This window comes from Ascaphus truei, chromosome 2 (assembly GCF_040206685.1).
Source record: "Ascaphus truei isolate aAscTru1 chromosome 2, aAscTru1.hap1, whole genome shotgun sequence".
Lineage (NCBI taxonomy): Eukaryota > Metazoa > Chordata > Amphibia > Anura > Ascaphidae > Ascaphus > Ascaphus truei.
Genome location: NC_134484.1, coordinates 429,238,136 through 429,252,120, shown reverse-complemented (window position 1 = coordinate 429,252,120; position 13,985 = coordinate 429,238,136). Strand labels below are relative to the sequence as shown.

At 39.7% G+C, this 13,985-nt stretch overlaps 1 protein-coding gene across 10 annotated transcripts in view; it reads left to right on the top strand.

Moving 5' to 3' along the window:
- The window catches only part of PARD3 (par-3 family cell polarity regulator), a 609,688-nt gene that overhangs the window by 355,685 nt on the left and 240,018 nt on the right, over positions 1-13,985 (top strand). For all 10 annotated transcript variants that reach the window (XM_075587739.1, XM_075587740.1, XM_075587743.1 and 7 more), the window contains one exon: positions 12,811-12,961. In XM_075587739.1, the coding sequence (XP_075443854.1) occupies positions 12,811-12,961 (151 nt within the window). The remainder of the gene's footprint in view (positions 1-12,810; positions 12,962-13,985) is intronic.

Genomic DNA, 13,985 nt, shown 5'->3' with positions numbered 1-13,985 from the left:
ACACACACAATGAATGGTACACACACACACACTGACACACACACACATACACTGACACACACACACACACACACACACACACACACACACACACACACACACACACACACACACACACACTGACACACACACTGACACACACACACTGACACACACACACACACACACACACACACACACTGACACACACTGACACTGACTGACGCGCGCACACACACACACACACACACTGACTGACACACACTGACTGACACACACACACTGACTGACACACACACACTTACTGACGCGCGCGCACACCCCCACACCCACACACACTGACTGACTGACTGAGGCACACACACACGCACACACTGACTGTGTGTGTGTGTGCGTCAGTCAGTCTGTGTGTGTGTTTGTGTTTCTGCGTCAGACTCACTGACGCGCGCGCACACACACTGACTGACTGACGCACACACAATGACGGATGCACACACACTGCATGAAGCTGTAAAGGAGGGAGGGGGGGAACTGGATTGATGTGAATGGGGGACAAACAGAGAGAGGGGGAGGGGTGAGGAGAGAGAGAGGAGCGGGAATATTACATCCCGGGCAACGCCGGGTCTCTCAGCTAGTATAAAATAAACGTAAAGAGAGGGTGCATACCATTCAATGATGGATACAAAAAAAGGAACAACAGGACAGTCACTCTTATACTCTCAGAAAGTGAATATATATATCATTTACGTGAATCACTATCCGTATTTGAAGTGTGTGTGTATATAAATATATATATACATACAAATGAGCATACAGTAATATTTCCATTTGCTATTTGCCTTGCTATGGAGGGTTTTTGTCACTTTTTTACTCACATAACTTCACATATACATACATATATAATATATATAATATATATATATATATATATATATATATATATATATATATATATATATATGCAGTGGAAGTGTATTGTGTGTATTTACCTACACACTCACTCCACATTTCAGTAACATACATATACATCTAAATAATATTCACATATACACGTTTGCTATAAATGGAATTATTACAATTTTACATTATATACACGTGCAATGAATGGAATAAACACTGTAATAAGTTTGAAATCGCCTATCCGAGCTGCTATGCATGGCTGATCCCTTTTCTCCAGCTTCCTTGAATGTACTACTGTATGAGGAAGATCATGTGACCAGATGCTAGTGCACGTTTAGAGAGAGGGAGGGCAGTGCTGACAAAGGGGTGTGCCTGGGTTTGTGACAGGACATGAAGGGGCAGTGCCTTAGCAAATGCTTGTTAAAATAGAATACAAGAAAATTGGTCTTTCAAAGTTGTTTTTTTAAAAACAGAAAATGCTAAAAGTATTATTTCTTACTACAGAACTGATTTATTAAAAAAAAACACACATGCAGGATATAGACTGAACTGCAGCTTTAATTGCCTGCTTTTGTATTTTACATTTCCATTCTAAACACTTAAAGAATCAAAACTGCTTTGAAATAACCGTACAGTAAGCTGCGTTGACCCTTTCATTTAAGTGACTAAGTAACTGGCAATAGGTTTGACCTTCTAAACCAAGGCAGTGAATGTGTGGCGGTTACAGAAACAGGTAAAGCGGTTAATAATGAAAAGCTTCACAAAGATGGTTAGGGCATGTAGGGTTTCTGTGGTGTGGGTTTGCTGAGCAATACACAATGTGAATACATAACCTTATTTCCAAACATACATAACAAAATGTGCAAATTAAAAAGCGTTCTTCTTTTTCTCCCCTTGTTAACCTTTTGGAGATTGAGGCTAATCTTGCTTGATTTCTGTAGGCCTATATAATATTCTGCTGAAAATCAAAAGCTTGAGCAGTGGTTATACGCTGACATTATTTGGGGAGAAAACTTGGCGATCCCACTACCCCTGGCTTTGTATGCACTTAAGTCTTTTCTATAAATGTCATTTTGTTGTCGGTAGAAGTAGTGGAGAGGTAAAGGTGCATTAAATAAAAATGTTGTAGTCCAGTTTCTTGTGGATTCCTCTAACACTTAGATTACAAACACCACATTTTCAGATGATAGAAGAAATTCTACTTTTCAAAGCCAATCCAAGATAAGTGATAGGGTGGGTAGTATAATACAAATAGGTCGTTGTGTACAAAGGTCTTTTGCGAGAGCAGTACTGTCCCCCTTTTTCTATAGTGATGGGAAGTACATACTAGGAACTGCAATAATGTATGGAGGTTAATGCAGCATTTACTGCACCTTGTCTGGCCTTGCAATATATTCCGGTTTTCTGTGTCTATTGAATTTTTTTGCAAAATTGGTGTTTATTTTCTTTCCATTCTTTTCATGTTCTTTAACAATCAGTGTTAACAAAGAAATACAAATGGACACCTGTTGGAAGTAAATCCAGAGGGATTATGGTGCTCAGAGGTATCAGGCATGGACTAAATCGCTAAAAACAACTCTTGGTACTTAGAAATGAATGTGAGGGGCTCCCGTGAGTTATCAGTAATTTATAATAGGTAATCTGGCTTGTTACCGGAGAATAGCGCTTTCTAAAAGCTTCTAATTCAGAGAACTTTCATATTTTGAAACAAGACATAACCGCGTAATAAACATCTTCCACAATGTAAGCCAGTCCGATACGGTGCAGTATGTCCAAAAGCAATGACATTGCTCGCCAGTCCTTGCCGTCCATTCTGTATGGTTGTTGGGGAGCTCCTTGGTGTGCAAAATTCGTTGTTTGCTGTAACAGGAAAACATGGAGTTGTGCGGTGCCCTATCAGCCAAAAGAAGAATTCATTAATAACATGGATAAAAGAACAAAGTTAAGTGGATACCACCTACGCGTTTCGCGTATCTGCGCTTCATCAAGGTGTACAGGCGACAAGCACATATAAAGCCTCCATGTTGATGACGTCACGCAACAGCACTGCGCAGCCTCCGCGTGCACCTCCACCCGCTATCATCGCCGTCACAGATGGATATCCAACATTATCAAAACATATACAGCTTTACGTAAAAACAGTCGAATTTGGTGGGCGATGTGCGGGCGATGGCTAAAAGACATAATCTAAAAATAATACTAGTTTATGTGCATCTGAAAACCTCACCTTGTTAACCCCTCGGGTCTATGTTTGGGGCTCTGCAAACTCACTGCAAGCTGTATAATTTAATTACAAGTTAAACATTATATAGGGAAACGTTGAATCGTGTGACAGAATACATATATGTATGCATGTGGGGGTATATATCCAGAATATAGTGCCTTTTAACACCCTATTTTTTTTCTAAAATATTTGTATACATGTATATCCCTTCATAATGACACTAGAGATACAGAACACGATAAGTGAATGTGACCATACATAACCATAAATATGTCTGAGGTCTCTTTTTTGAGATTTACATCCTATACAAAATGTATACAGAGTGAACCATTAACATAGATTATTGGGGTTCACAAAAGGGATTTTTTTTTATGGGTGGAACCCACTGGATCCATCCTTGATTACACAGAATGATAGACCATCCTAATAACTGTTTCATACGCTCATAATATATATTTTCTTTATCTGTGTACGCAATGTCTTGTATATAATGTATACCTTGTTCATTTATGTAACTTTACTTGTAACCATGTATTATTTGTTTTACTCTGTGCCCAGGACATACTTGAAAACGAGAGGTAACGCTCAGTGTATTACTTCCTGGTGAAATATTTTATAAATAAATAAATAAATAATAGGATCATGAAAAATGAACGATGTCATAAAACGTGACTCAGATCCCAGTCTGTATTCAGACCAAGTGGAATCCTCGTTTTTAAGGTATACATCCAGTAAACCTCCTGACGATCTAATGCATTATTTCTATCACCCCCTCTAGGCGACGGAGGGATATATACAATCCCTATAAAGTGGAAATGATCTACAGTACATTACCCTTGTTGCAGGCTGTGAAATGTTTTGAGACCGAACCTATTAATCAAACATACTTGTTCCATGATCCTGTTAGTCTCGTGGAGTGTCCCACATACTGTTTCCCACGGCCACATGTAAACAAATAAATGTGGTGTTATAATTAATAAAGGAAGTAAGCCTTTAATTTCTCTCGATTCTAGTGGATCTGAAACTCTATTAAGATCTCATCTGTGGACATATTTTACAATGATGGAATGTGTAGGAGCCTTTAAGCGAGTTAATTTGCACTGTGAACTGAATCAACTCGTTGATCTGTAATTCGCAATGATCTTAGCCATCCTAAACACAAGTTTAGGATCCGAAGCAACATAGAGCGTTAAAGCTGGATCAAGCGACAAGATATCCCAGTGTTGCTATTTAATGGATTTAATCTGGTTTGCCTGAGGGGTTAGCAAGGTGAAGTTTTCAGATGCACATAAAGGGAGAAATATGCATCTAGGAAGTATTGTTTGTAACTTGATTTGTCTTTTAGCCATTGACCGCACATTGTGCTCTAAGTTCGATTGTTTTGGTTAATAAAGCTATATGTTTTGACAATGTTGGATATCCATCTGTGATGACGATGATCGTTGGGCGGAGGTGCAGCGGATGTTGCTCGGTGCAGTTGCGTGACATCAACATGGAGGCTTTATATGTGCTGGTTTTTAACATATCTGTACACCTCGATAATGCGCGGATGCGTGAAACGCATAGGTGGTATCCACTTACCGTTCTTTATCCATGTTATTAATAAGTTAGTATTTTGTTAAATTAGTATTTTGCAGTTCATCTCTTGATTTTTCTTGTGGCTGATCGTGCACCAAGTGGAACTGAATAGCAGCAAATGATGCATTCCCATGTTTTTTTATTGGTTGTAACTGGAAGTGCAAGATGATGAACCGGAATTCCTATATTTGATTGGGTCCTGTGAGCTGTAAAGTTTGTATACTGTGAAGTATTTGTAGTGTAAAAAAATCGTACTACATACTATATTTTATTTTGTGTGTGCACTCTTTTTCCTGTTTGCCTCCAAAAAGGACCTAATACGGTTACTATTATTCTCTTGCCACGCTATATAAGGTCACATTTAGTTCTGATTTCTTTCCTTGTATACCTTCTCAAACTCTTAATTTCACATTATTATTATGTTTGTGCTTTCTGCCTCCAGCGGCTTTGAGCAGTGATTAATTCATGTTTTAGTGAAGCTGTCACTCCTAATCTGCATTTTATGTAAAAACTAATAAAACAAATCCTTATTTTGCAATTTAAACCTTATTGAGTCTAATTCACTGGCACTGCAAGTTTATTGTTCTCCTGCAGCTTGACGTGCTTCCAATTGTAATTGTGTTGACCCTTTATTGCAGTAAATCTCCCCCGTGCTTATCAAACGGGGAAAGATAAGACTACCATTCAGTGCTTCATTAAATATCTCATTTGTTTTAAGCAGACGGAGTCTTGGAACGGGAATCCTGTGTTCCACTCTGTGACCTCCTATGCTTGTGGCCTCATATGTCTGGAATGCAGTGGTTTTTTCAATCCCTCCCTATTTATGTTTCTGGCATCTAGCCAGGCCCCAAATGTCAGATGATGTTAGTGCATTTGGTTGATTTTAAAGCCATCGTTGTTAAGTGTCTTGTTAAGGGCACTTTGTAGCTTTTTAAAATATATTTATTTTGGAACCATGCACCAATTGAGGGCACAATTCATTGCAGTGTCCTCCAAAGCTGAAACGGTTAATAAAAACTTTTTGCAGTTATTTATTATACCATTCTTAACATTTATAAATACATAAATATCGATGCATTCATTTTCCTTAGTGGTGGTCTGGTACTGAAATGTTTGGGTACTTGGTTATGTTACAGACCAGTACGTTAGGCTGGTTATTCAATGTACTTGACTAATGTTAACTTTTTATTATTATTTTTTTAAAGTAAAACAGAAAGGACTAATTTATGGAGTTATTTGTACCACGCTGCTGAAAATTTGCTCTGCTTGCAAAGGTTTAAAAATAATCAGTTCTACATTTGTCACAATGGTAAAATCTGCCCTGTGTGGCAAAGAGCTGTAAGAATGGAATATATTGCATAGTGGGACACGGTGTAATTTAGCAGCAGGGAATATATTTAATATTTACTGCCCTCTCACTTTTTCTCTGTGGCAATTCCACAGAAAAAACATCTTCTGGCTTCTGCTCTTCAGAGATTGTGAAAAATAAATACAGGTTTATTTACTCTGTTTTTAGTTTATAAAAATATCCTACTTTGTACTAGCTTCTTAAATGAATATAATATTAATTGGAAGGGTGTTGAAATTGTTTTTTGTTTTTTTTTTAACATTTCTCTTCCGATCTCCCTTTTTTTAGACCTCATAAGGCAGGTCCCCACTGACTACTGCAGCGCCCGCTGTGGCGGACGCTGCAGGGACAAGATCCACCCCACAATGGGGCAGGGCTCGCTGCGAGGGGGGGCGCCGCGCTGCGTCAAACTCCTCCTCAAGAAAAATTGAGAGCAGGAGTCGCAACGGAGCGCTACTCCATGCCCCCGGCAGTTCAGCCAATGAGGGCGAACCTGCCGGGTGATGTCACGGCCTCGCCCCCCGTCACTCCCCCCCCTTGCAGTTCTCTGCAGGGGGGGGGGGACTCGGCTGCACGCGCCGCCTGCCTCGCAGGCGCGTGCGCAGCGCAGGCAGCGGGGCTGCAGCCTAAGGCTACGCTTATAGTGACGGCGACAAAACGGTTGCTGGAAAATCATATAGAGATGACTTCCAGCGATCGCGACCAATCCGTCGTGCTTACTATAAGCGCACGCAACGGCGGCAATGAATTTGTTTTGCCGCGACGTCGCTGTCGCCGGCACTATAATCGCAGCCTGAGCGATTGGGAGAAACTTCTTCAGATTCAGTTAAATGGTGGTTCTCAAACCTCTCTACAGGTACTGACGGCAACCCCAGATTATACGGATATGTGTATTTGCACAGAGGTGAATGTACCTACTTTGCCAGTTGATGGGGTATTGGTTTGGCCCAAAATACATGACCTGCCTCAGGACCCGAGGAGAGGTTTGATAACTAGGTTCCCAAAGTTATTGGTATTTGTCTAACTACCAGAGTGATGCACTTAGAAAGCCTCTCATTGTTCATCATGTAAAATGGGAAAGTGCAATTTCTAGATTTTGTGCTACATACCCCTTGGTTAGCCCAACTAAATGCCTGTCACATTATGTAGAGCCACTGCTTGCTATCAAGTGTCATAGATACAGGATCAATATACATTCTATTTCACAATACCCACCTACCCTAGGTCAACATCCTGTGTAGCTTGCTGTTGCTGTTGCTGTTGTAGCTTAATGAGAATTAGTCACTGACAATGTGTGCAGATTTAAGATTTTGAAAGTCTCTTATGCCCATTTCCCAGGTGGCAGAATGTCACTAAACTACATACCTAAAAAAGCAAGGTGGCATTTAACGACAGAAGCATATTAACTGTTTACATCCCTCTCTCTGCTTGGGTAATTGATCCTAGAGACCTTAATCCATAAGAATATTATATCCTGGCTTTACAAGCACACTGGAAATTTGTAGAGTAACTTTCCTTTTCCAGCTTTGTTTTATTACCCTAATTGGTGCCATTTCGAACCACTTTCCTGCGCTGGACATAGCATTAGTAGGAGGAGGGCTTGTGAAATACTTATGATTTCCCCGAACCTGGTTTTTTATTACTACCTCCGATAGTCTGAATTTTTTCATTTAAATTAGGAATTAGTTTAGAAGTATTTTAATTGCAGTGTTTATCAACATGTTTCCTTCCATCACCTGTACGTTTGTGCTTCATATCCCCATTTGCCTTCTTCATTATCAATTACATTATGAAAACCGGCACAGTTGCAAGTTATTTGAAGCTGCTTAAAGTTTGGTTCTGCCTACTGGTGTTATTCTATGGTAATTAGGCTGCTTGTTGGGCATTTTCTGTAAACATAACTATTGTGCAGCATTGCTGCAATGATTGGTGATCAGAAAATGTATTTCATAGACCCAAATCTGCACTTCTGTTAAATTAGTTTGTAAAGCGCCATTTAGGCAAACAAAATATTAGATAATACACAAAATTGACACTGACGATGTGCTCACTGTTAACTTACGCTTACCATTTTTTCGTGGTTTTGCCTTCCAAATAGATCTGCTTTAGTGCTTTTAATATTAAGATTTATGGGGGTAGAAAAGAAACAAGTGACTATCGTTTCTCTCAAGGATTTTGATTGAAAGCACGTAATATGCTTTCTGAGGAGAAATTAAAGAGATAACTGAATATTGTTTTACAGTATTTTCTGTTCCTATGTCTTATTCAACATACTGGCTATAAAGGGAACATTGAGTGGTAGCACTTTTAAGGGTATTACAGAGGAAGACTTCTAGCAGAATAAAAAGTTTACAGCTGCGACCAAACTTCCGGCGCTGAATAACTCGCAGCCAGGACACCTCGCCACTTGACATGTCGCCGCTCCAATTCCGATCTCTGCTCCGATCCCCACTCAGATGTCCTGTCCCGCTCCGATGTGCTGCGGGGCATTTAAAGGTGAAGCGGTGGACACACAGGACATCTGAGTGGGGATCGGAGCGGCGAAATGTCCTGGCAGCCGAGCACCGGCGGAGCTTTGGCCACGACTAAATGTCCTAGAAAGGACTTCCAGGAGTTGTGCCATCAAGATGGCCGCTTAACATTGATGCTCTCTACTTGGCTTCTGTTATTCCACTGCATGTGTGTAAGTCAATTGAAGAGCTCTCTTTTGTGATCCGTACTGTTGGATGCAGACCTCCGCCTCTGGTTCAATAACCTATTAATAAATTGTGACCTACCAAATTCTTTCCCTGACCGACACAACTCTGACGGAAATGAAGGTGCCGCATAGTTTCATCTACAGACTTAGCCACTTAGTGCAGAAAAACTGCTCCAGTCTATGTGCTTTTGTTTTGAACATTCGGTTTGGTTATTTCCAGCTGCGATTTCTGCCCGATTAGGCTGCGCTTATAGTGCCAGCGACGCGACCGTCGCGTCAAAACAAATGCATTGTCGTCGTCATCGGCGCTTATAGTGCACACGACAGCGACGGAGCGACAGTGCTACCAAAAATCTGTTAGTCACTGATATTTCATTTTTTTTAGCGACGGTCTCCCCTTTGCGGCCAATTAGGAGCTTCTCCGTGCCTCTGCCCTCCCCCGTTTGTGACGTCACTTGCCTTGTAGCCAGCAACATCGCCTAAACTTAAAATATAACTTTTGCAACGGCGACGGGTGACATCATCGGTCACGTCGCTGGCACTATAAGCGTGGCCTTATAAACTGCAAATGGGGGAGGAACCTCTCTGGGGAAGGTGCGATGTAACTTGTAGCCATGTGGATTTTATTAGCCCAATATGGCGGTACGATTTTAAAGGTACAGCCCATCAAAGTACACTTGCAATCTTCGTTCTCTGCTGCTGAAAAGCTTTAAGCCTGGAAGTGTCCAACACATTACTCTTAACGCATTCAAACACTTACCATTGATTATCATTTAATGTTTTTCTGTTTACCTTCTAGATTAATAAGATTTCAGATACAGCCTGCCAAGAGTAGTACCCAGAGAATATTCTGTGTCTGCTGGCCGCCTGTCATCTGAAACATGACTCCTGAGAATTCTGTAAAGGAAGGGAGATTCAAGTACAAATTAATGCTTTATTTGTGGGAGAGTTGGATGGGAACCAGTCTATCTGGATCTATTGCCAAACTGATTTGGAGAAAATTAGGCCCTCTTATCTTCAAGACTGCACTTTATCATTTACAGAACGTTTTGTCCGACACCAGTCAAAACCAGTAAGTACAATGACATTCGCATACTGAGATTCAAACCTTACCTACCGCTTTAACAAGACATGGCTTGCTGAGCTTAGATGAAATATTGAGCAGGTGTTGAAACAAGACCTAGTCCAAACCACTTTCAATATACTGACATCTTCGAATCTGTATTTTGTCCAAATCTGAGCAGCTCATCGGTAAAAGGATAGTCTTACAAAGAAGTTTGCGCCCATTACTGATGGAGCAAATGTGCAAGACTGGACCAGAAGTAAAGGGGTCATGGTCCAAAACCAGACCCCATAAGAAGTGGATTTGTCCGGATAGAGCAGCATTTCCTTGTTATAGGCTTATTTGCATGGATCGAAAGCTATTCGTTTCGCAAGACTTCTCTACTGATCTTTTTAAAAGAAAAAAGGGAGAAATGTTTCTCTCCAAAAGAAGGTGGGAAACTAGAAGCCCCAGTTAACATATGTGCATTCACTAGATGCCTGAATAGTAGAATGTGACTAGCACTCAGTCTGGTAAAGGCAGGTATGACTGAATACCCCTGAACATGGAAGAAATAATTACAAAACTTTTCTTTATTTATTTGAACGATATATAATATAAGGGTAAATGGAGTCACTTAAAGATAGGTGATAATACAAAAATACCAAATAGCATTATGTAGGTTCTGGAAGAGGCAGGTACTATTAATAATAGTTATACCCATTAGGGTTAAAACTTTTTAAAAAGACAAAGAATCTTCCCCTCCACCGATTCAGTCTCTGGTAATCTTTATCCACACTTATTATAGCGTAGCCAAAAACAGAACATGAAACAGACTGCACAAAGTTTCAGGGTTTCCCTTCGTCCGAGACCGAATCAGTGATTTAAATGAGTGCGGAGAAGATTCTTTTGTCGTTCTGTGTGGATTTTGGAGCAGCGAGCCCTACTCCCTCCTCTGATCAGCACCCGTATACCCAAGGACCTATATAAACAAAAAGGGGGAGTGAAGCTGCACCTTGATTGCTTTTGATCTTTTTAAAAAGAGAAATGTATTCATACTTGTTCAGTTGAGACAGAGGCCTCAACCCTCGTTCACGCACCTTGCCAAATTTAAAGTGTTGGTAGTAGAAGGTACCGAGATCAGCTATATCCTGTTGGTGATTAAAAACTTTCTTAACTGAGACGACATGAGGAACATCTGTGAAATGTTCATTTATATCCGTCACCCAAGACGAGTTTTTCTAGCAACAGATAATTCTGAACCTCAAGGATCTTGATCTTTATTAAAAAGGAACCTCTTTTTTCTTTATTTTCGTTTTGTTGTTTTAATACTACCTCGCTGATATTCTGGTACAAGATTTGGTTATAGAAGTGATTTACTTTTGCCTTACTATGTTTTTTTTTTTTTATATATATAAAATGTGCTATTGTTTGTTGATGCATAATAAATAGGAAAGTCTAAAGTAAAATCGTAGAAGACCTTAAGGTTAATATAACCCATGGATTAAAAAAAAAACCCTCGCTTTGGTAGCTTAGAAATGTGTGGACGATCTGATAGAATGTGATCCTCACCTAGCTACACAAGTTGTGATATATAATGTACCTTAAAGCAGCAAACCCCTCTGCTTAGTTGTTTTTTTTTATTCCCCTTTTTGTCTTTTTACTGTGGGTCCTCTGGCTCTGAACCTCTCTATTTTCAGCTTTGGGGACCCCTGGTACCCGAAATACTTACCTGTGAAATTATCCAATTTACATCCCCCCAAGTTTTTACATTTTATCTCTGTAATCTTTGGGGGGAGAGGTGTGCGTGCGTGCGTGCGTGCGTCTGCTATAACTGTGAGGGCTGTCAATAAAAACATGAATAAGAAAAAGGAATGACAGAACCAATTAAAGAACAAAGTACACTGTGATCAAAGAAAAGCAGGTGAATTTTTAGGTGAACTAATGCAATAAATACTTGGTGAATAGAAAGTGATTTTAAGGAAAGGACACGTGCTGCTATATTGGGTGATATCCTTTCTGCATGCGGCTTGGGTAGACTAACACATTTCTATTTCCATTAGCATATTTTGTGCTAAGAACAATTCATCCCGACAGACAGCTGCTAACCCTTGTGGGATATGAAAATAACATTGATGTGTAAAAATTGTGATCAGACTTTACATGGCCATTTTTTGACAGAAGTATTTGCAGTGGAGTAGGAGTTTTTTTTTTTAATGGGGCCATTTCCAGTTTGAATATTTGATGGGCTTTGACAGCTGTAGTCTTGCAAGCAAAAGCAGTTACACAGCGAGCTACAATTGTATGGTCTCACTTCTGTAGGTGACAGTTCTGCTTAAGTAATATCTGATGCAGATTTGATTATTTACAATTGAAAACAAGACACAAACCTTGCTTTTCCCGCCTCTGCCTCTTCCCATCTTTTGTGATTACAAAAACCATTCTGTGAAAGCTTGTAGCCTTATGTTGTGATTTATCTCAATAGAATATGCAAGGAGGAGCAGCTCTTGACTACATCTTCCTGTCATATTGTGACTTGTAATGCTTGCAAATGGTTACACACATGGGATAATATCCTAAAATTGGATGTGTTTATCATTATTTGTTCAATAATTGTCATGCTATATCCCATATAACCTTATGTTTGATTAGAACAGTATATGAAAGCACCTGAATGAATGTTTCATTGTTGTTTAATCATTCGTTGCATGTCCTAGCTGATCAACCTTTACAGCACTTGAAAGAGTTAAGAGAACATAAAGTATGTAAGCAAGTGTTCTCTAATACGAGGAGAAACGGTCTCTGTGCTTCTTGCTTAAGGGGGTTGAAATATGACAGGCACCACAGGAGGTGTAGTACAAAGTGGCCTAGAAAGTTGTCCATTAAGCAGAGCTGTCACTGCAAATTATTTTGGTACAGGGTGAAAAGTTCTAGCTCATTTGGTACCCAGCCGGGTGCAGGCCTTAGGCATGTTGTTATAGTTCCCCCATGCTGTTAAATAGACCTTCGGCACTGATATCCCTTCTTTTCTGATTCTACAGTTGGAGTCACCTGGGAGCCCCTGTGGGCCTGAATTACCCATTGAGACAATGCTGGATGACAGGGAACGAAGAATTTCCCACTCGCTATACAGCGGAATTGAGGGGTTTGACGAATCGCCCGCAAAGAATGTTACATTTAGTAGGATAATGGGTGAGTCAAATAGACTCCACTAATCATGTCTTGTTTTTGTCCTTTTTGCTGTTCAGTGAAGAGTGATTAATGTATTATTTACAACAGTGACAAGCCATAGAAAACATCCAGCAACCGATGTTTAAAGGAAAAATGTAATGACCTAAATGGAGCAAATATTGAAGATAAGAAGTCTGAATTTAATTGTCAAAATGTGTCTTTCCAGTCATACAGGTGATGGGAGAAATTACATGGACTAGTTAATAATGGGCGGTTGGTGTTTGAATATAATACTGTACATCTTTTTCAACTTCAAGAGATCGAGAAAACAATAGGTCTGGTAATAGATAGGGTCCACTTGACGAAAAATGTAACTCAAAATAATAATAGTGACAGATTAAACAATTCTGTAATTTTATGTGATAATACATATACACATTTATTTCAGACACCTGTTTACTGTCCCTTGACTTGATAAAACATTTACCCATTATTTGTTTGTAGAGCAGAAATCTGTCGGACCAGGTTTTTTTCCTGGTCGCCAACATCCTGAGAAAATAGAAGAGAAATTAACATTTTGGGCGTCACTTTGCACGTAGATTTGATACTTCTGTATGTTGCTTTATCTATAGAATGCATGAGGAATCCATCATCTAATTCAGTAGTGATCCAATTCCACACGTTTGTAGTGCACAAAGAATAGCCGTACCCCGATCAAAGCGGAGAGGAACAAAACATTTCTTCAGTCTTATTAAATCACTGTGACATTGTTTAGGCCACAAATCCACTTTTATAAAGAACCATTTGCGGCCGAAACATCAGCAATATGGGTTAATAACGCTGAATAAACCTTTTTACTTCTGACTGAATGCATCCAATTCTCTCGCTCTGTTTTGTAGTGCTTGTCCAGTCTTTAGTTCGTGTCTACACTCAAATTCAGTCCTTATTTTCTACAGAGTGAACTATATATACATATATTTATTTCATTCCCAGTTCCATCTTCCGGAAACGGGCAAGAATCTACAGAAGTAATAAAAGATGTGTA